Source organism: Macaca mulatta, chromosome 15 (genome assembly GCF_049350105.2).
Source record: "Macaca mulatta isolate MMU2019108-1 chromosome 15, T2T-MMU8v2.0, whole genome shotgun sequence".
NCBI classification, from domain to species: Eukaryota; Metazoa; Chordata; class Mammalia; order Primates; family Cercopithecidae; genus Macaca; species Macaca mulatta.
The window spans coordinates 37,623,747-37,646,343 of NC_133420.1; the positions used below are offsets into that span (position 1 = coordinate 37,623,747).

The 22,597-nt window shown below is 44.5% G+C and overlaps 1 protein-coding gene across 15 annotated transcripts in view; it reads left to right on the forward strand.

Moving 5' to 3' along the window:
- The first annotated feature begins 538 nt into the window (after positions 1-538).
- CDK5RAP2 (CDK5 regulatory subunit associated protein 2) overlaps positions 539-22,597 on the forward strand; it is a 191,452-nt gene continuing 169,393 nt past the window's right edge. For 9 of the 15 annotated variants that reach the window (XR_013405629.1, XM_015116954.3, XM_028834907.2 and 6 more), the window contains exons 1-3: positions 539-786; positions 9,355-9,422; positions 13,006-13,073. Coding sequence is in view for 14 of the 15 variants with exons in the window: in XM_015116954.3 (XP_014972440.3) it covers positions 728-786; positions 9,355-9,422; positions 13,006-13,073 (195 nt within the window). In the remaining variant the exon portion in view is untranslated. Of the gene's footprint in view, positions 787-9,354; positions 9,423-10,671; positions 11,880-13,005; positions 13,074-22,597 lie in introns of those variants that run through there. The other 6 variants (XM_077968184.1, XM_077968186.1, XM_077968191.1 and 3 more) reach the window with 2 other exon arrangements.

The following is a 22,597-nucleotide window of genomic DNA, read 5'->3' on the forward strand; positions in this document are numbered from 1 at the left end:
TTTTCTGACCACAAGTGCCTTTTGAGTCCTAATAGTAATAAAAGATCAATAGGTGAGTGACTGGAGTGAGAGTGCTGTTGACCACTGACTCATGGGAGTAAGTTATTTGCTTCAAACTAAGTCTGCAAATTACTGTTTGCCTTGAGATTCCTCATGTAGGATTTTTCTGAAGCAAGGCAGCACTCAGTTATCTGAGTTTCAACTCAAGGTCAAATCCCAGTTTTGGGGTCACTATTCCAGAAAAGCAAACACGAGGTTAGGAAATTTGAGGATGCCTAAGGGGCTGTATTCATTCCCATCTCCCGCGTAAATTAACGGACTAGGGCCGGCTTTGGCCCTCAACAAAGATGGCACCCGCCCTCGCCTCGTCTTAAGTGCCCTCACAAAAAATGACAGCCGGCCTTTTTTTCTCTTAGTTTTGCTGGCAAAAACACGGACGCTGTGCCCTTAGTTAAGATGGCACCTACCCCCGCTTCCCTGCCCGTCCTCTGGCGCCAGCCGGTCGGCTTCACTGCGTGCGCCTCGGTGACCCCGCCTCGTTTCCGTAGGAAGAAGCGCCGGGAAAGATGGCGGCGTCTGTGGTTTGAATTCCAGCGGCGCCGCCAGAGTCTGAACAAGCGCTGGGGTGGAGGGGGCGGGGACCCTGGGAGCTCGGCGGGTCGCTACCGCGGGGGGTACTAGTGGCGCCGCCGCCACTGACACCAACACCGCCACCACCTCTGTATCCATGATGGACTCGGTGTTGGAAGAGGACGTCACCCTCCTTGGGACGCTCAGCGGCTGCAGGTGCGGCCGGGGCATTGGTGGTCTTGGTAACCGGGCCGGGGTTCCAGCTGATGGGGTTTCACTCTAACGCGGCCTTGAGGTTTGCTTTTGAGGGTGTCTGGCCAGGGGCAAGTGTGTGGGGTGGGCTCCTTCGGAGAGGGTCTCTGGGGGGCCCACCAGCTGACACTTTGGGGGGCTGGGAGCCACGATCTGCACCACAGTTGCCTGTAGCATTGCACCACGTACTTTGTAGAGGGCTTGAAGAACAAGTAAGCGATTTTGTGAAAGAGTAGGACCAGGGTGGGGCCACTTGGAGTATCCCGTTAGTGGGGATTGGTGCGGAACAGGGACCTTGAGGGCACCTGATGGTTCACTCTGGTTTGAGGGTTTGTTTTCATTATGGAGAGTGTAGCCGATATGCCCAGACTTTGCTTTTTGGGTCAGATAGTGGCCACCCAGGAGGCAATGGAGTGCAATGGTTAAGAGCCGTGGCTGGAGTTGGACAAAACTGGATTCAAATCCAGCCCTGTAAACTGACTAGCTGTGTGACCTTGGTAAAGTGATTTCACTGGCTTTCCCATCTGTAAAATGGGCTAGTAATATCTACCCAATAGAGTTGGGGTGAGGATTAAAAGAGGTGATGCCTGTCGAGCCATTAGCTTGGCACCTGTAGTGCCTGCCACATAATCAGTACTTAAAAAATGATCTTGTGTTGCCATTAGTGTTATTATTACTACTGTCATCAAAGGTGATATGAATCAGGGAATAATGGCCAAGAGTGGCCTCCCATGGACCTGCCCCAAGAGACTGGGAGTCCCCATTGCTGGTTGAGCTGGAGTCTGGTAGGAAGGCCTAATAGAGCACTACACTGCTTCAGGGCTGGCCCCTGTGGTTGTCCTGGACTCCTGGTTGGAGAGTGAGTAGAAGAAGGAAGAGGAGAGCCCTGACTGAGAACCTGCACTGTTTATCCAGCTCTACTAGGGACAAGCTGCTGCTTTTAGTCAACAGATCCTAATTGAAAGGGTAACCATGGTATTTATTGTGCTAACTGGGACACTTAAGAGTGAAAAGGGCCAGGCGCGGTGGCTCACCCCTGTAATCCCAGTCCTTGGGGAGGCTGAGGTGGGCCTATTTCTTGAGCTCAGGAGTGTGAGATCAGCCTGGGAAACATGGTGAAATCCTATCTCTACAAAAAATACAAAAATTAGCCAGGCGTGGTGGCATGCACTTGTAGTCTCAGCCGCTCGGGAGGCTGAGGCAGGAGGATTGCTTGAGCCCGGAAGGTTGATGCTGCAGTGAGCTGTGTTCATGCCACTGCACTGTAGCCTGGGTGACAAAGTGAGGCTTTGTCTTAAAAAAAAAAAAAAGTGAAAATAATTAATATTTATGCCCGGGCAGCAGACATACATAGGGCCTATCTTGGGTAAACTTGGACAAATGGTTTTTCTGTTTATTGAGAACCTTCATGTATCAGGCACAGATTAAGATGCTTTGCAGTTCCTGTCTAATTGGGTCCTGTGATATTTCATCATGCCCTTTTCTGTCTGTTTTACTTCCACTGCCCCAATATATTTGGAGTATGGCTTCTCTCCTGTATTGTCCTTTGCACCTCTAATAGTTTTTTATACTACAGTTTGAAAACTATTATTTATTTATTTATTTATTTGAGTCTTGCTCTATCACCAGGCTGGAGTGCAGTGGCGCGATCTCGACTCACTGCAACCTCTGCCTCCCGGGTTCAAGCAATTCTCTTGCCTCAGCCTCCCCTATAGCTGGGATTACAGGAGTGCACCACCATGCCTGGCTAATTTTTGTATGTTTAGTAGAGACGGGGTTTCACCATGTTGGCCAGGACGGTCTCCATCTCCTTATCTCGTGATCTGCCCACCTTGGCCTCCCAAAGTGCTGAGATTATAGGTGTGAGCCACCATGCCCAGCCTGAGAACTATTTTTAAAATATAAATCTGCTCTTCACAGTCTGCTGCTTTATACTTTTAATGCTGCTTATTGCTGTTACCGTAACTTCCATTATTATTCTCTCAGATAGCCATTCTCATTTCAGTGCTTGTTGGCCAAACACTTGGGTTTTGGGGTCCCAGGCCCAGCTGGGTTTCAATCCCAGTTCTGCTACTTAACAACCCCTTGATTTGGGGCAAGTCACTCATCCTCCGTGAGCCTCAGTGTTTATCATCTGTAAAAGGGGTTGGTGTAAAGCCTAGGGTTGGCATAAGGATTAAAATGAATCTTAAAAAGTTTAGTTCAGTGTCTGACCTGGAGTAACTACTCAACAGAACAGCAAACATTCTCCTTTCCCTCATCTCCCTCCTTTGCAGGACCTAGATACTGCATACATTCCATCTTAACCATTTTAAAGCATGGTTCAATTGTATTAAATCTATTTGTGTTATTGCTGAACTGTCACCACTATCTATCTTTGTAACTCTCCATCTTGCAAATGCAAAACAGAAACTCTGTCCCTGTTAAGACAGTAACTCCCTATTCCCCTCTTCTTCCAGCCTCTGACAATCACCAGTCTACTTTCTGTCTCTATGATTTTTTTTTTTTTTCCTAAGACAGGGTCTTGCTCTGTTGCCCAGGCTGGAATGCAGTGGAGTGATCTTGGCTCACTGCAACTCCCGCCTCCAGGGTTCAAGCAATTCTCACGGCTCATCCACTTAGTGGCTGGGACTGCAGGCAGGCCCCACTACACCTGGCTAATTTTTGTATTTTTAGTAGAGACAGGGTTTCACCAGGTTGACCAGGCTGGTCTTGAACTCCTGGCCTCAAGTATTCTGCCTGCCTTGGCCTCGCAAAGTGCTGGGATTATAGGTATGTGCCATTGCACCCAGCCTGTCTCTATGATTGTGACTACTCTATAAGTATCGCATATTAGTAGAATAATACACTATTTGTCCTTTTGTGACCGGTTTATTTAATTTAGCATTATGTCCTCAAAGTTCATGCATGTTGTAGTATGTGTCAGAATTTCTTTCCTTTTTAAGGCTTTTCTTTTCAATTTTTTTTAGAGACAGTCTTGCTCTGTTACCCAGATTGGTCTTAAATTCCTGGACTCAAGTGATCCTCCTGCCTCTGCCTTGCTAAGTGCTGGGATTACAGGCACAAGCCACTGTGCCTGCCCCTCACCAATATTTTTATTGTCCTTTTGATTATACCCTTAGGGTGTGACATGGTACGTATCTCATTGTGGTTTGTTTGTTTGTTTGTTTGTTTTTTTGAGACAGAGTCTCACTCTCTCACCCAGGCTGGAGTGCAGTGGTGCAATTTCAGCTCACCACATCCTCTGCCTCGTGGGTTTAAGCGATTCTCGTGCCTCAGCCTCACAAGTAGTTGGGACTACAGGCGCATGCCAGCACGCTTGGCTAATTTGTATATTTTTAGTGGAGACGGGGCTTCACCATGTTGGCCAGGCTGGTGTCAAACTCTTGACCTCAGATGATCCGCCCACCTTGGCCTCCCAAAGTGCTGGGATTGCAGGCGTGAGCCACCGCGCCTGGCCCTCATTGTGGTATTGATTACACGTTAATGGCTACTGATGTGTTGAGCATCTTTCCATGTGCCTTTTAGCCATTTGTACACTTTCTTTGGAGAAATATGTATTCAAATCCATTGTCCATTTAAAAAATGTGAATATATTTTGACCCAGCAATTCCACTTCTTGTCATCTATTCTAGAGAAATCCTCATGCTTGTGCATAACGGGACCTTATTAAGGATATTCATATGACAATGCGTGTAAAAGAAAAACTTGGAAACAAATTGAATTATTATCAGTAGGGGATTGGGTAAATACACATCCTTTCAAAAGTATCTTTCAGACCGTGGCCCATTGGTAGCTCATGAAATTCAATTTAGTAGGTTGCAACCAGGATTTAGAAAAGTGGAACAGAATAGAAAACATTTCAAGGATGAAGGGTAATAATATTTCTTCTGTGGCTCATGGTCAGTAAAGTTTGAAGAACACTGCTGTAGAAAGCTTTGTAGGAGTTAAAAACTTTGAGGCATATCTATTTGTACTGTCAAGAAAACATCTTGTCATGAAAACCTCTCTACTAATGAAAACATTAAGTAGAAGAAGGATGTTGTAGCAAGATATATACTGTTTGATTGCATGTGTTTTATTTTTAAGCAGCAAAATTAAAACTATCTATGTAAAAACACATAAAAAGATCTGGAAGTTACAGGTCTTTTTGATAACAGTTACCTCTTAGGTGGGTACTAGATGGGAGTGAGGAGGAGCCAAGGAGAACTTTAGGCTTATCTGTATTTTTTTTTTTAAATTTATGTATTTTTCTCTAATTAAGAATAAAATAGAATGAAAAAGGGGTTGTTAAAAGACAAAAGTGAGCTCGTTGGTGTAATCGTCTGAATGTTACGTCTGGTCTCATTCACGGCTCTCGTGAAACAATTTGTCAAGGAGACAGTCCTGTTGGGTCTTGTGGTTTGAATGGACATTTGTTGCTGGCATATATAGGCATAGAAAGAGGTCACTCCTTTTTGGTAGCAATAGAGCAAGATAGGAGGATGTGGTGGTGGAGCTCAGGGGAAGGTCCATTCAATCACTCAAAAATTGTCCACAGACAGTTGCTACAGCAGGGCGCGATGGCTCACGCCTGTAATCCTAGCACTTTGGGAGGCTGAGGCAGTCAGGTCACCTGAGCTCAGGAGTTCGAGACCAGCCTGGCCAACGTGGTGAAACTCCATCTCTACTAAAAATACAAAAAATCAGCTGGGCATGGTGGTGCGTGCCTGTAATCCAAGCTACTTGGGAGGCTGAGGCATGAGAATCGCTTGAATATGGAAGGCAGAGGTTGCAGTGAGCTGAGATCACGCCTCTGCACTCCAGTCTGGGCGATAGAGTGAGAGTCTCCAAAAAACCAAACCAAAACAAAACAGAAGAGTCATTATGATGGCTGTGCCCTGTGCTGAGTGATGGAAACCTTATGCCTCAGTCCATTTGGTCCTTACCACCACCACCACCACCCCTTATCTCCAACCTCAGGGAAGGCGTCAGGGGTACCAGGGTGGTATAGGTTCAGGGCAGGGGGTTAAAGTCAGGCTGGCTTGGAGTTTCCAGCCTATTAACTTTTGGGTCTTTGTTTTTCCTCGTTAGAAAATTTTAAAAAAAGGTAACATTAAAAATCACCACCTACTGCAGAAGGACTATGGTGAGGATTAAACCTGATTTTAGTTTCAAACATTCAGTTTAGAAAATGGACTTCAGCTGGGCGTGGTGGCTCATGCCTGTAATCCCAGCACTTTGGGAGGCCAAAGCGGGCGGATCACCTGAGGTCAGAAGTTCAAGACCAGCTTCAACATGGGGAAACCCCGTCTCTACTAAAAATACAAAATTAGCCGGGCGTAGTGGTGCATGCCTGTAATCCCAGCTACTCGGGAGGCTGAGGCAGAAGAATTGCTTGAGCCTGGGAGGCGGAGGTTGTGGTGAGCTGAGATTGTGCCATTGCACTCCAGCCTGGGCAACGAGAGCGAAACTCCGTCTCAAAAAAAAAAAAAAAAAAAAAGAAAGAAAATGGACTTCAGTCCTGTGGTGAGGATGAAAGGGAAGGCTGCCTGTCCTGTGCTGAGCGCGGTGTTTGTGTGGAATGGGTGCTCCATATAAGGCAGGTTTCTTAGATTGTGCTTTATTTTGCATGTGAGGAGACTGGTACTCCACCATGTGTCACGTTTATATACGAGCTTTGGGCAGTCCACGCACAGGCTAGCAAGGGGAAAAGTCACTGGGATCCTGGACTTTGGGCTCGGCTGTGCCAGTAACTTTTGTGATTTTGAGCAAATAAGTTCCTAACCCATTTCTGGGTTTCAGTCTTCTCATCTGTGGAGTAAGATCATATCCGAGCCCTTTTGTTTTGCTTACATTGTTTTTATTTCTGGTGAGTCTCCCTGAGCCCCCAACCTTAATTGTAAGGCTACAAGTGAATGATCAGAATGGAAAGTGGGAGCTGCTTGGGGCTGGAGGTGTGGTTGGAACTGACTGGAGGGTGCAGATGACAGAGGTTCATAGCATTTTAAAAGTGGGTAGGTAAAGCCCAAGTGGAAAGTTGGCAGGATCCAAGCAAGAATTTCTGCATTACATAGTGGTTTTGTCTAAGAGTTGGGATGTCAAATGTCATTTTTCAAACTTCAGTGTTTGCCTGTAGGAAGTTCGTCTAAGACCAAAATCGTTGGCTTTGTTTGCTAGGTACTTTTCAGCTGTGATTGATCTTGGCTTGAGTTATTCATGGGCAGTTTCAGCCAGTGGGAGTTAATGTAATGGCTCTGGTGGAGAGAACCCCAGATTGAGAATGTAGGACCAGACCTTAGGCCGAGCTTGGCCAATAACCTGGTGTGTGTGACCTTGGGCTTCTGGACCACTGTCTGCAAAAGGTGATGGTTGAACTTTATTTTAGTTTTTAAAATTCAGTTTAGAAAATTGACTTTGTCCTTTTAGTGATGTTTATTGGAGGAAATTGAGAATTATACAACATTAAAAAGGAAGAAAACCTCTCATTTCCCTACTGAAGATGACTTTTAATATTTCAGTGTATTTCCTTTGTCTTGTTATATATCTATAGCCCACCTGTTTCCAAAACGGACTTGAGGTGACTTTAGTATTTATGTACTGTATATATTGGTTTTCATAATTGAGGACGTATTCTCTTTATGTTTTTTCATTTGCCTTTATAGGGGACACATTATTTATTTATTTATTTATTTATTTATTTATTTATTTATTTATTTTTTTGAGATGGAGTCTCACTCTGTCACCCAGGCTGGAGTGCAGTGGCGTGATCTCAGCTCACTGCAACCTCTGCCTCCTGCGTTCAAGTGATTCTCCTGCCTCAGCCTCTCAAGTAGCTAGGATTACAGGCACCTGCCATAATGCCCGGCTACTTTTTGTATTTTTAGTAGAGATGGGGTTTCACCATATTGGCCAGGCTGGTCTTGAACTCCTGATCTCAAGTGATCCACCGGCCTTGGCCTCCCAAAGTACTGGGATTATAGACATGAGTCACTGTACCCGACCTGGACACATTTTTTTTTTGATCATTTTCTTGATGTTGGAATTTTATGATATTTCCAATTTTTTGCCTGTTTTTGATCTTGAAGGTACATTCCAACTCCAAAGTTTGGTGGTCAGGCAAAATTGTCTGAGGAGCACAATGAATTTGGATTTAGAGGCATGGAAAGAGCAAACTGCCAAGAAGTCAATCTGAGTTTCCATCAACTCCTAGTTTACAGCGTGGGATAGGGAAGCATTCTTGGGGGTTGGACGTAAAAGACCGAGCTTCTGGACCTGGCTCTCTACTGCACTGCCATGTGACCCTGGCTAGGACAGTGAAATTGTCTGGGCCTTGGAGTCTTCCTTTGAAAAATGTGTGTACCCTCAGGAAGTTAGGCAATTCTAATGATGGTAAATCTTTTATAAATTGTAAAGCACTGTAGGTTTCAAGGAGACATGATATTTTGCTTTCATTTGTGGAGTACCCACAATATACTGGACCTTGCTGTATCTTGTTTAATTGCCAATTACTCTGTGAGGTAGCTGCTGTTCTCCTTTTACAGTTGAAGAAAGTGAGGCTCAGAGAGATACATGGCAGAGCTTAGAATAGAATCCAGGGTAGTGTCTTTTGTGTCACACCACACCTCCTATTATGGGTTAGTTTTCTGTCAATGTCTCCAGATCCTCACTGAACGTATTTATGTAATTCAACCAGGACAACTTCTTGGATCAGTGAATTTTGTATTGTTTGACATTCTTAAAGCATCTGAATTTGTGTCTGATTCCCAGAGGTTGTAATAGGCATATTAGTGGTCATAATGATAATAGTAACAACAGGCCGGGCGCGGTGGCTCAAGCCTGTAATCCCAGCACTTTGGGAGGCCGAGACGGGCGGATCACGAGGTCAGGAGATCGAGACCATCCTGGCTAACACGGTGAAACCCCGTCTCTACTAAAAAATACAAAAAAGTAGCCGGGTGAGGTGGCGGGCGCCTGTAGTCCCAGCTACTCGGGAGGCTGAGGCAGGAGAATGGCGTAAACCTGGGAGGCGGAGCTTGCAGTGAGCTGAGATCCGGCCACTGCACCCCAGCCTGGGCGGCAGAGCAAGACTCCGTCTCAAAAAAAAAAAAAAAAAAAAAATAGTAACAACAATAATAGTTGCCATTTATTGAACACTTACTATGTGCTTTGTGTTTATATACATGAACTAATTTAATTTTTACAGGGAGGGCATGGTATCCCCATGTACCAGATTAAGAGAGCGAGACTCAGAAACATAAGTAGCTTGTGCTTGTCACAGTGCCTCTGCCAGTAGCACATATTTGGCACACAGAACGTGATGTATGACTGAATGAATGACATTACTGAAGGTCACTCAGCTATCAAGTGTTGGAGCTGGAACTCAGACCCAAAGCCTGAGTTCTTAACCTCTGTGCTTCATGCCTCATAGGTAGCTCAGCTGTGTATGTCCCTCCGGGCCATGGGATGATTGTCATGTGCAGTCCAGACAGTCGTAACAGTTTCTGTTGTTCAAACATTAGCTCATCTGTTATCTCATGTGTTCTCTCCTAGTGGCCTTGTTCCCAATGTACCAGATGACCTGGATGGCATCAACCCTGATGCTAGGTTGGGAAATGGTGGTAAGTACACAAAACCAGGCCTTCTCTTGAGTAAAGAACAAGGAAAGTAGACATTAGACTGTGAGCATCTTGAGCTTTCATGTCTCTGGGGCCCAGAGGCTTCCCTGGATTGGCATACAGTAGGTGCTGAGTATTTTTTGTATGTATTGATTTGCTCTCCACCTCCTTTCATAAACACTGGACTAGAGGAATTGCTGTCCTTTTGGCCATACTTCATGAGTTTCATTTGTTGCTACTAAACCTATAGGGACTTAGTGAGCGTTTGCTGAACTGAACAACTGCATGGAGGCTGGACATTGAATTGGCGGCTAGGCCGGTGGCTGGAGGCCCAGGAGAGCTGCCATCTGGACTCTAGCGTGCCAAGACCTTCCTGGCAGGCTGTTGGATCCTGTTTGCCGGCTGAGGCCCAGCATTCCTACACGGGCCTGCCCTTTGGAGACAAATAGCTGGTTAGACCACAGGAGACGGCACTGAGTAAACAAGTAGCGTATTGTGTTTAAGCTGGATTATGAGGAGACTTTGCAGTTTGGATCTAGCTAAGCATTCTTCATAGTTTTTATTTCTGAAGAAAGTGAATGCTTAAGCATCTCTGTGGGTAGTGCTAGTTTTTGTAAAATATCTCTAAGATATTTTGACTTGTGTATTTTTTTCTCTTTTCCACAGTGCTGAGATAAGTGCAAAAGGAAGGAGATTTTGGAGCAGACAGGAAAAGAGTCCCAAGGTTTATTTCTGGAAAATCCCTTAACTTACAGGGCACCCTCATGTTTTCCTCAGGAACCTGTTAACTTTTACTTTATTTTTACTTTTCATTTTTTTGAGACAGGGTCTTGCCCTGTCACCCAGGATGGGAGTGCAGAGGTGCGATCACGCACACTGCAACCTTGACCTCTTGGACTCAGGCGATTCTCCTATCTCAGTCTCCCTAGTATCTGGGACTACAGGCGTGCGCCAAGACATCCAGCTAATTTTTGTATTTTTTGTAGGATGGTTTTGCCATGTTGCCCAGGCTGGTCTTGAATTCCTGGACTCAAGCGATCCACCTGCCTCACCTTCCCAAAGTGCTGGGATTATAGGCATGAGCCACTGCACTCATTGGCAACTTTTACTTTAAATGCAAAATCTAACAAGTCTGATGTGAGATGGAGTCTCGCTCTGTTGCCCAGGCTGGAGTGCAGTGGTGCCATCTCAGCTCACTGCAATCTCCGCCTCGTGGATTCAAGCAATTCTCCTGCCTCAGCCTCCTGAGTAGCTGGGATTACAGGCATGTGCCATCACGCCCAGTTAATTTTTGTATTTTTAGTAGACACGGAGTTCACCATGTTGGCCAGGCTGGTCTTGAACTCCTGACCTCAGGCGATGTGCTTCCCTTGGCCTCCCAAAGTGCTGGGATTACAGGCATGAGCCACCGTGCCTGGCTGGCTTATTTCTTAATTTAGCCGATAGTATACATCTGTTTCATGCCCAACTCTGGGCTCAGTGCTAGAATTCAACCTCAAACGTGTTTACACTTAAGCTGAGAAGACAGACAAACACTTATGAGAAATCATATGATCAGTGTCAGGAGCAAAGACGTATCAAGTGCTGTGAGAGGGGATTAAACGGAGATTTCCTCTGGTGTGGAGGTGAGTCAGGCTAGAGTTTCACAAGAAATTGATATTGGAGCAGAGACCTGAATAAGTCGGATGTAGGTAAGGAAAAAGGAGGGGATGAGCATCCCAGACAGGTGAGGGCATGGCCCATTTGAGGAACAGGAAAACAAACCAGTGTGCCCTTCACAGTCTGCCCTGCCCATTCCTTAGCCTCTTTTCTGCTAAGTGGTTTCTGAACACCATCCCCACTCCCACCTCTGTGCTTTTGCCTGGGCTGTCTCTCCTTCCTTTTGTTCCTCATCTGCCCAGTTCCTGCTTGCACCCTCTTTAAGACTCAGCTCAAAGCTCACCACCCTTTTTGGCTCTCCCCAGGCTGACTAAGGTGTACTTTCCTCTCTCAGCATTGTGTATTTCACTTTGTCTCCTCTCATTTCATTTATTCCTGTTGGCTACTTTTAAAGTATCAGAATCAGACTAGTTCTCAGCCGCCTATACTCCTTCCATCCTACTCCAAACCACCATGATCTGAGGCCTAGATTATCCCAATATTCTCCTAACTGGTTTCCCTGTTTCTCTCCTAAGCCCCTTACAGTCTGTTCTCAGACAGGCAGCCAGAGGGAGCCTGTAGAAACCTAAGTCGAATCATCTTACTCCTTAGCTCCAAATCTTCCAGCAGCAACTCAGAGTCCTTAGAAGAGTCTAAAAACTGTATACAGTCTGTCCTTGTTTACCTGTCTCACCTCCTCTCCTGCTGTACCCCTTTGTTTATTGAGCTCCAGATTATTGGCCTCTTGACTGTTCCACAGACCCACTGGGGACCATACTTCCACCTCAGGCTTCTCTCTGAATGTGGAGAATTCTCCCCCAGGTAACTGGTCCTTTCTCTTCAAGTCTGCCCATATGTCACCTTCTCAGTGAGACCTTCCTTAACCACCTTACTTAAAATGGCAGTCCTCACCCCATGCCTCCTATTTCCTATCCTTACCTACTTTTTTTTTCTCCATAGCATTTATCACCTTTTAACATATTATGCCGTTGTCCTTTCGTTTTGTTTATTGTGTTTCCTCCCTTTAGACTCTCAGCTGCATTTGTTTGTTTTATTTCCTGATGTTTCCACATCTAGAAAGGGGCCTAGCAGAAAGTGGGCTCTCAGTGCATATATTTTGGAAGAATAAACTTATTCTCTCAGCACACATTTACTGAACACCTACAAAGTGCCACGGGTATTCAGCCTGATAACAGTTAGTTTAGGTCTCCATCCTGCCCACTCGATAGGGAACCTCTTGGGTGCAGGATTAGTGTCTCCTTCACCATTGTTTCCTCAGCACACAGGATGGGGCTTGGCACCGAGTAGGTGTGGAATACATGTTTGTTCAGTTAAAGACGCTGCGGAGAGGTTTGGTTGTTGGCACAGTCTTTAAAGCAGGTCAGCAATTTCCGGTCCACTGCTTGCTTTTGAAAATAAACTTTTATTAGAACACAACCACTTTGTTTCTGGATTGTTTGTGGCTGTTTTTATGTGACAACAGGATTTGAGTAGTTGTGACAGATTTTAGGCTTTGCGTATGGCCCACAACGCCTAAAATATTGTCTGGCATTTTAAGAAAAAGTTTGCCAACCCTGCTGTCAAGTCAGTTAGACGTGCTTTGTTGTAATTACTGACATGAGAAGATGACACTCTGTTCAGTAAAGTAATTTCACGAAATAAGGAACTACATATCAGGACAGTCTGCTTTGCAAAATGCCTGACGTGTTTGCTGTGTTCATCCTCTGATGTGCGCATTGTTACTTTGGGGTTAGTTTAAGTAATTTGTAAATTAATGGTTTAGAGCTTTCCCTGGACTAAAATCAGTAAATCACAACAGACAGCAGGTACCAGCCGCGTGCACTATGGAAGCAGTTCATGTTGTTTTCCTCTCTGGGCTCTATTCCTCAATAGGAACCTTGGGCAGTTTGCATGCTGTGACGTTTTCCTCTATTTTACCTTTTTACAGTGCTCTCAAATGTGTCAGAAGAAACAGTGTCTCCCACCCGAGCACGGAACATGAAGGACTTTGAAAATGTAAGTGGAAATACCAAATTACTGTCCCCAACGAATCATGTCTGCTGCCCCTGTCCAGCCAGACCCAGGAAATCTGTGTTTCTTGAGATCTAAGTTCGGTGATGCCAGAGGTAGGAGAGGTGCCATGTCTCATGGACATCCTCTGTGAGACTTTTACGTCCACATGCAGTCAGCCCGTTATACAAGGGCCAAATATAGGTTCTGATGGGATCAGCAGTTTTCAACTTGGGGTGAAACTTTTAGTTTTCAACTTTGGTTTTCTAGTTTGGTGTCTTTCTGGTGTCCTAAAGGTGAGGATGTGTCCATGTTGCACAGGTGAGGGGAGCTGACATTTGTCAAGGGCCTTACTGTTACTCTAAGGCATGTTATTTATGGTCCTCTGTTTGATGCTCACTGCAACCTTTGAGATATTTTGTATTATTCCCATTTTACAGATAAGGAATCTTAAGACTAGGAGAGACTTGTTTATGGTCATATAATAGATAAGTGTCAGAGTTGGAATTTGAATCCAGGTTTTTATTAATTCCAAAGCCATTATTCTTTCCACTGCATTGTGCCTCCCCTTGCATTTTGTAAACTTTTATCTTTGTTGCTCTTGAATGAAATGTGAGTAACCTGTACCCAGTACTGTGTAGTTTTTTTTCTGAGAATGGATTACTTGGTGATAGATTTGGCTTCAATGCCTAATGTCTTCCAGCATTGTGTCTTTCATTTATTAGCAGAGGGGGTTTGTTGTCAAGTAACAGGAAAATAAGGTTATTTTCCCAATTCCAATTCTCTTTAACAAGTTACCTGTTCAGTGCTCTCATTTATCATGGGAAGAATTAGACCCTTCTTCATTTGTAAGCAAATGAAATCCATACTATGCAAGGCACAAGAGATATTTATCGGAGAGAAGATGGAGGACATAGAGAGAAGGACATTCCACAATTATGTTTCTCTCTCCCCAGTTGTCTTTACAGAACAGAGCGGTGCTGTCTCTGGATTTAATTTAGAATACTCATTACTGCTAATAGTTATCTGCAAACCACCAGTGACCAATTGAAGAAATGACTTGTCAGATCTCTAATGGAAACAAGTAATTTCTGAGCTTTGAGTTGTTATAATTTCAGCTGTACAACTCGATCTATGCTGTGGGGTCTGGGGCCTCAAACGAATGAGATTTGATTATTCTACATCGTGTATAATTAAAATATGCTCTACTATTAAATGGTTGTTCCTGTTTTATCGTAAGAGTAATAACAGCTACTGTTTATTGAGCTCTTGCTCTGAGCTGGGCACTTTAAGTGCTAAGCTCTTTGTATATGTTACTTTAATATTAAAGCGGCTCTGCAAGATGCTTATTTCATTTTTGAAGGGTACTGCTTTACATTTTATTTCTAAATTGGAAAATTTCACAGGATATTAGAATTTTGATTTCACGTCTTTTATCTGCTTATTGAACGGAAAGGAATCCCAGAATTGAACACAACCCTCTTTATTATATATAGCAGAAACTGAGGCCCAGGGATGTGACATGGCAAAATTGTTCTCAGAGGCAGTCTGTGCTGCCTGAGGCCCATGGCTTCTGGAGCCAGGCTGCTTATTTGTCCACATCTCCTGGGTGCCTTGTGGCCGGTCACTTAACCTCTCTGTACTTCCCTCATTTTAACAATGGGCATGATAACAGTACCTACTTCATAGGGTTGTTAGGAGGATTGAATGAGTGAATATTTGCAAAGCATGGAGTACGTTCTATGTGTTTGCCATCGCTGCTTCTTCCTTTTCTTACTGTTACTGTTATAATTACTCTTATTTTTTTTCCCTCTGCCATGTGATTCAAGTTTCCCTTGTTCAGATGTGTTTTTGGTGACCTAAATCCTGTTTTTCTTGAAGGTGAGGGAGAGCCTTCTATGCCAACATGTTTTAGGATTTATGTTTTTTTTCTTTATGACTCTAGTCCTTTGGCTGCTATTAGGTTTTTATGGCATTAATATTTTTTATTGTAGCATTTTCAAGAGCAAATTCTGCAGCCGGAATTGAAATGGCCACACTGTTCTCAGTGTCTCCCTTTCAGGTCTTTATGAGTCACTGAAATTTTTCATTTGGCCTGAGTTATGAATGCATGATCTCTGTGTAGTGGTAGTCTGAACTTTCTGTGGGATGCTTATAGGAAATGCTCTTGGCATCTAAAGCTAATTTTAGAGTCAGCATGCATATTAAGGAGGGGGCTGAGATACTTTGGATTTAAAGTGGAAACTCATGATTCGTCCTATTCTAGTCTCAGATGATTGATACCTAACCATCAAGAGTTGCATTTAGTTGGGGGCTGGCAACACATAGGTCCCCTTCTGGTTTTCCTCAGAGTTCATCCATTTAATAAACATTTTTAAATGTACGCCACTGTGCCAGGCTCTCTGCCGGGGGAATCTGCAGTAGATTAAGACCAGGTAAGTCCCCCTATCCAGAGGCTCACAGTCTGATTGGGAAGATGGATAGAAAAATAGTGCAGGGACAGAGGTAAGTATAGGGTGCTGTGGGGCCACAGAGGAGGGGCTATGACTCGGGGTTCAGAGAAGCCTCTCTGGAGGAGATGTTGCCTGAGTTGGGTCATCAGGGACAGGTAGGGATTGATCAAGTAGAGAGAGTTAGGGAGCATCCCAGGCATAAGGACTCACATGTGCAAATGCAGAGAGAGGCATGACAGGGTTTGATGAGTTCAGGGACCTGTAAGTTCTCTTTGGCTGGAAGGAGGCTGTGTGAGACGAGTTGAGAGGTGAGGCCATTGAAGCAGGCAGGGGCCAGCTCCTGCAGGTTCTTGAATGTTACACTGCTTTGTTTGGTTTTTGTCCTGAAGATGAAAGGGAACCAGCAATGGATTTTAATCTGGGGAGGGAAATGACCAGAATAGTGCTTTCAAAAGCTTACCAGGCTGGTGACTATGAGGAGAAGAGTTTGGAGGGGAGCAAGGCTGGTGGTAAGGTGATGAGTTAAAAGGCTGCTGTGGTGGTGTGGGCCCAAAGGGAGGAATGTGGAGCTAAGGGCATGGAATGAAGGGATATTTAGAATAGAGCTAATTTCAGAGCTGGAGGAGCTCTAGGAATCATCTCTTCCAGTCCTTTCATTTGACATGTGGGGACTCTGAAGCCCAGACAGGGGTAGGGACTTATTCAGGCTTTGAACCCAGGTCTTCTATCAAAGGAAGTCCTTTCTATTTCATTTGACTGTTCTGTGCAAGTACTCACTCTGGCTTGTGAAAACCACATGTCTTCCTTTTGGTCTTTAAACTGGTAATCTATTGTCTAATATCCTCGTTAGCTGAGGGTATAATCACCTGTATGGCAGGCCTTATGGTAGGAAGTAGGTAAATCAGTTGCTCTTCTATGGGAGCCTGTCTTACTGGTCTTCCCTCCCTAGACCAGAGGAGGCCTCGCGGAGGCAGCATTTTGCGAAGGCCTGTACCTGCTGTGACTTGTTCTGGACACTAGTATGTATCTTGCTCTCCCTTTAAAAAGCATGTTTTTTGGGTGAGTGGGGAAGACCCAGAATCTGGTACAACATATGCTGTCCAAGTAGCTATCTTTATGAACATATGGAAGAGTTTAATCCTGGCTTTTGACAGGGAATGACATGGATAGCTTTCCATTCTCAATATTGATGGATGGCGTTATTGGCTGTGTAATATTAAATAAAGGCTTATTAAAAGGGATAGATTGAGCCATAATTTATAAAACCTTACTGTGGGACATTTCAAGTTGTTTCTAATTTCTCACTTTTATAAACAAAGCTGTGATGAATCTCCTTGTGCATGTATCTTTTTATAGTTACGTGATTTTTTTTTTTTTTTTTTTGAGACAGAGTCTTGCTCTGTTGCCCAGTCTGGAGTGGAGTGGTGTGATCTTGGCTCACTGCAACCTCCGCCTGCCAGATTCAAGTGATTCTCCTGCCCCAGCCTCCCAAGTAGCTGGGATTACAGGCATATGCTACCATGCCCGGCTAATTTTTTTGTATTTTTAATACAGACAGGGTTTCACCGTGTTAGCCAGGATGGTCTTACCGTGTTAGCCAGGATAGTCTTGATTTCCTGACCTTGTGATCTGCCCGCCTTGGCCTCCCAAAGTGCTGGGACTACAGGCATGAGAAACTGCGCCTTGCTGAGTGGTTTTTTTAAAAGGGTAGATTCCTAGTGATGAGATTTCTGGATGTCGGAGATATTAAGCATATATGCAATAAACAGTAGATACTATGGAATAAGATTTGTTCTGTCTAGCAGCCTCCTTTCTAAGGAATTGAAAGAACTCTTAGCCAGGTATGGCTGAAACAATTTCCTGTATCCTGTCCACACCTAGTCTCCTTATCTTTTGCTGTTCTTGTCTTATACCCACCTGTCCTGAGATGCTGGCATTCTTGCATTGAGGCCCTTATTCCTATTGTTGAACATTCTTGGCCTCAGCCGAGGCAGTTGGTCAAATTTGAGTGTTTTGTTTTTGGTTTCACTAGGATGTTTGCATCTTTAAATTTGCTGTAATGTGTTGTGAGTTACTTACTACCAGATCATAGCTCCCTCACCTTCCACTCCTGCCCCACTTGTATGGCCCTGAAGCTTTCAGAAGCACCGTGGTGTATAGATACAATGTGGATTTGAGAATGATGGGGACTGGGTTTCAGGCTTGGCCCTGCCACTTACTGACCTGTGGCCTTAAATTGGTTGTTTCTAAAACCTCGTGTGTAAAGTGGGGCTGCTACTGTCTTTCCTTCAGAGTTATTAATTAGGTAAGGTATGGAAAGCACCTAGAATGATGCCTGGTGGATGGTGGTTACTCAATAAATGCTAATGTCTGCTCTAATCCGAAGATTCTGTTGACTACAACCACTGCCCTGGGTTCTGCCCCATTAGAGTTCAGTTTCTGTACATCCTTCTGTGATGTTTCTTTGACCTTGGAATAAAATCCCTAACCATGGTCCATGAGAACCTGCCCTGTGTGATTGGCAGCTTCCTGTCTCTCTGAACTCAGCACATTCCTCTCCCCATCGTACACTGCTCTTGCCACACAGGCCGCTCTTCCTTGGCCACACCCAGCTTGTCCCTGTGCCAGGGCCTTCATGCATGTTCCACCCTCTGCCTGGACACCGTTTCTCCCTTTCCTTGAATGGCAGGCCCCTGGACCTTCTTGCCTCAGCTTGAATGTGACCTTGTTAGAGAGGCTATCCCTAACTCCCTTCTCAACTCATGATTCTCTCTTCTAGCAAGTACTCAGCACCCTGTCTCTCCCACCATGACTCTTGTGACAGTTTGTGATTATTTCTTTATTAGTGTACTTGCTTAACGTGTGTCTCTATTCAATGTCTGGTACTCAACACTGAACCTAAGAAAATCGTAGGCACCTAATATTTGTTGATTGAATGAATGTATGACCCTGTATGGAATACTAAAGCTCCGAATTTTGGTTGCTTTATCTGTAAAACTGGGAAAAAATGTTTATCTGAGGCTTGGGAAAAGTAAAGAACATGCTAGGATAGTGCCTGCTATACCAGATCTTTAGCAATCAGGGCGGCTGCTGTTTTGGTTATTGTTACTAAAGTGGCTGGAGAGGAGATATGCCTAGAGACACATTTAGAGGCAGACAGCTTATAATGAGGATGGGGGCATGCAGGGCCAGAGTCATAGGAAAACAAGCAGTAATGAGGGCAAGGTGAGGCTAAGAGTGGGAGAATGAGGGTGAGCTTAGAACACGGCAGGAGTGTAAGAATTGTGTGGATGCCACTCAGTGGAAGTGGTTGAAGACCAGGTCTGTAGCTGGCAGAGTGAATGTTGTAGCCACTTTCCATGGAGCTCTGTGCACAACATATAGCCCGACGGTGCTAGGGTTTTTTGCAGAGATGCGTACTTGGAATCAAGTAGGGCTCATGGCTGGTGGGGTAAAAGTGTTAAGTACAGGGGTTCGTTTGTGTAGTGGGACGGCCTGCTGGATTGAATGCTCTGAGTTCCTGTACCTCTCTCTGCATGTCCTGGCCATGCCCTCCAAAAATGGCCAGATGGAGGGCTGAGTAGTGTAAATTTTTACAATCTTTTTGAAGGCCATTTGGAAAGAGATTTTGATAGTCATAAATATAAAATTACTCTTGAGCCCAATAATCCATTTTGGGGAAATTGATCCTAGGGAAACAACCCAGTAGAAGGAATAAAGCTCTGCTGATGAAGGTGTTTGTGACCCCATTGTGTATCATTGTGAAAAACTGTAAGGAAGGGAAATTATATATTACATTTGTTATCTCTTTGCTTTTGACAAACGTGTATTGAGGATATTTCACAGATGAGGAAGCTGAGGTTGGAGAGATTAAACAACTTGCCCATGAGCTTATTGTGATTGAGAAGCAAAAAGAAGGCAAAATTCAAGCCTTGGCTTTCTGATTGTAAAGCTGGTCACTTTCCATTAGAGCACACTGAGTCCATCAGTGTACAGCAGAGAAATGGTTAAACAGTTGACTGAATCACTTCAGTGGAATGTAGTGCAGTTATTTCAACTGATAGTTTTGTGTAATTCTGCCACAATATGAAAAATGCTTAAGAAATATTAAAGGAAAGCGATGGAATATGCAAATTCACTTATGTTATAATTCTGCAAAAATGTATATTCATGAGCAAAGGTGGAAAAGAATATGAAAATAGTTGGTTTCATAAGGTAGTTAAATTCCAACTGGTGTTTGAGATTCAGTTTTAAATTTCTGTTATTGAGGCTGGGTGTGGTGGCTTACACCTGTAATCCCAGCACTTTGGGAGACCAAGGCAGGGGGATTGCTTGAGCCCAGGAGTTGTGACCCAGCTTGGGTCACAAAGTGAGACCCCATTTCTACAAAAAAATTAAAAAGTTAGCTGGGCATGGTCATGTGTGCTTGTGGTCCCAGCTGCTCAGGAGGCTCAGGTGGGAGGATTGCTTGAGCCTGGGAGGTTGAGGCTGCAGTGAGCCATGAATGTGCCACTGCACTCTAGCCTGAGCAACAGAGAGAGACCCTGTTTAAAAAAAAAAAATCTGTTATTGCTCCAGTATTATTTATAATAGAGACTTACCTAGTAAGAGTTTTCTTGATGATTTGAAGACACCAAGAAGAATATCAGCATCAGAAATTGATTCCAAAGTATCTTCCCCTCTTTACTACCTCACTTAGCTGCTGTAGGCAGTATTATCTTATATGCAGTATTGTTTACTAGAGATCAACTTTAGGTAGCCAAGTTCATGGTTTTTGCTATGGCTAGGTGAGGTCTAACAGTTTTTGTGCTTTCAAAAAGGTTAAAAAATTCATTGTGACCCAAAGATCTGCTTATTGACGGCCTGAGAAGTGAATTTCTTTTTCTTTTTCTTTTCTTTTTTTTTTTTTTTGAGATGAAGTCTTGCTCCGTTGCCCAGGCTGGAGTGCAGTGGCACGATCTTAGCTCACTACGAGCTCCGCCTCCCCGGTTCACGCCATTCTCCTGCCTCAGCTTCCCCAGTAGCTGGGACTGCAGGTGCCCGCCACCAAGCCCAGCTAATTTTTGTTGTATTTTTTAGCAGAGACAGGGTTTTACCATATTAGCCAGGATGGTCTTGATCTCCTGACCTCGTGATCCGCCCGCCTCGGCCTCCCAAAGTGCTGGAATTACAGGCATGAGCCACCGCGCCCGGCCTCTTTTTCTTTTTAAAAAAGGCTTTACTCTGTGTGTGTATATACATACAATTATTTAAGATAGACAATATCGGCTGGGTGCGGTGGCTCACATCTGTAATCCCAGCACTTAGGGAGGTCGAGGCGGGCATATCACCTGGGGTCAGGAGTTTGAAAAAAATACTAAAAATAAAAAAATTGGCTGGGCGTGGTGGCACATGCCTGTAATCCCAGCTACTTGGGAGGCTGAGGCAGGAGAATCACTTGAACCTGGCAGGCGGAGGTTGCAGTGAGCTGAGATCGCGCCACTGCACTCCAACCTAGGCGACAGAGTGAGGCTCTGTCTAAAAATAAAAGACAATACCACCGTCTATGTATGCAGACTATAATACTTCCCTAGGTGTAAACATTTAAAAATTGATGACTTCATGGAGGAAAGATGCCATACTGTCTTGAGACTGTGAGTGGGATGGCAAGTGGTGCGTAATCACAGGGTCAGCAACAGCCAGGATCGGCACAGACCATTCCCGGTCAATAGTGAGTGGAGAACACAGGCCTTGAGACAGCAAGATGAGTGGGTTGGAGATCTCTTCCCTTTGGCGCCTTGGTGTTGCCTTCACTCTGCGCTATTTTTAATGCTATCTTGTGTTTCCTGCTTGCTGAGTGCAAGGCTCTGCCAGGTGCTTTAGTTCATTTGGTTGTCACAACACCCCTGTGAGGGAATTGACTTTATCTTCATTTTATAGATGAGCCAACACTGGACAAAGATGTTAAATAATTTTCCCAAGGTCACACAATGTAAAAGTAGCAGCTCTTGTAGTTTAGTCTGTTTCTGCTGATCACAGAGGTCTTGCTCTTAGCCCTTGCTGTCCTGGGTGGAAAGATGATTTGGTAGAGTGAGCCTCAGCTTTGGAGGCCCATGTTCTTGCGAGCCTTTGAAACGGACAGCCAGAATTAGGCGCACTTTGCTTAGATTTCAGTTGAGGTAGGGCTGGTTGGAGTTGCCCTGATTCCTTTTTATGTTTTTGGTTTTTCTTCCCTTTTAGATGGAACTTCAGACTAGTCAAGGCTTTTGACAGAGAGTGGGAGTAGGAGGAAGTCAGGATGATTAACTACTAGCTCCTGCAAAATTTTTCCTGCTGCTAAGCTGGGGCCCTTCTCCAGTTTCAGAAAGCACCACCCCATAATCATGTTGGGATGTTTCCCATTTCAGATGGCTGCACTTCCACAGTAACACGTGGTTTGCAAGGGCTGGAACGTGGCAGATACAGCCTTGCATTAGCTTACTTTTGAGCATTAGGTTTCTAAGTCATATTTGGTGGATTTTATATTTTGGGTGTTTATTCCTTTTTTTTTTTTTTTTTGAGACGGAGTCTCGCTCTGTCGCCCAGGCTGGAGTGCAGTGGCGCGATCTTGGCTCACTGCAAGCTCCGCCTCCCGGGTTCACGCCATTCTCCTGCCTCAGCCTCCTGAGTAGCTGGGACTACAGGCGCCCACAACCACGCCCGGCTAATTTTTTGTATTTTTAGTAGAGGCGGGGTTTCACCGTGGTCTCGATCTCCTGACCTTGTGATCCGCCCGCCTCGGCCTCCCAAAGTGCTGGGATTACAGGCGTGAGCCACCGCGCCCGGCCTGTTTATTCCTACTGTATTGTAAGCTGTTATCAGTTTTTCCACGTCAAGTTTTTTTTTTTTTTCTTGTTTCTCTTACAGGGAAAAGTACACGTGAGAAAAACAATGTTTTAAATTCCCATGTTGTAGTAGGCACTATACTAAACATTCTAATTAATTTCTTTCAATTCTTAGACTAGTTCTTTGAGATAGTTAAAATAATCCCTTTTTTAGAGATAGAGGAACTGAGGCACATAGGAAAAGTGAACTTCAGTAAGGCCATACAGCTAGTAA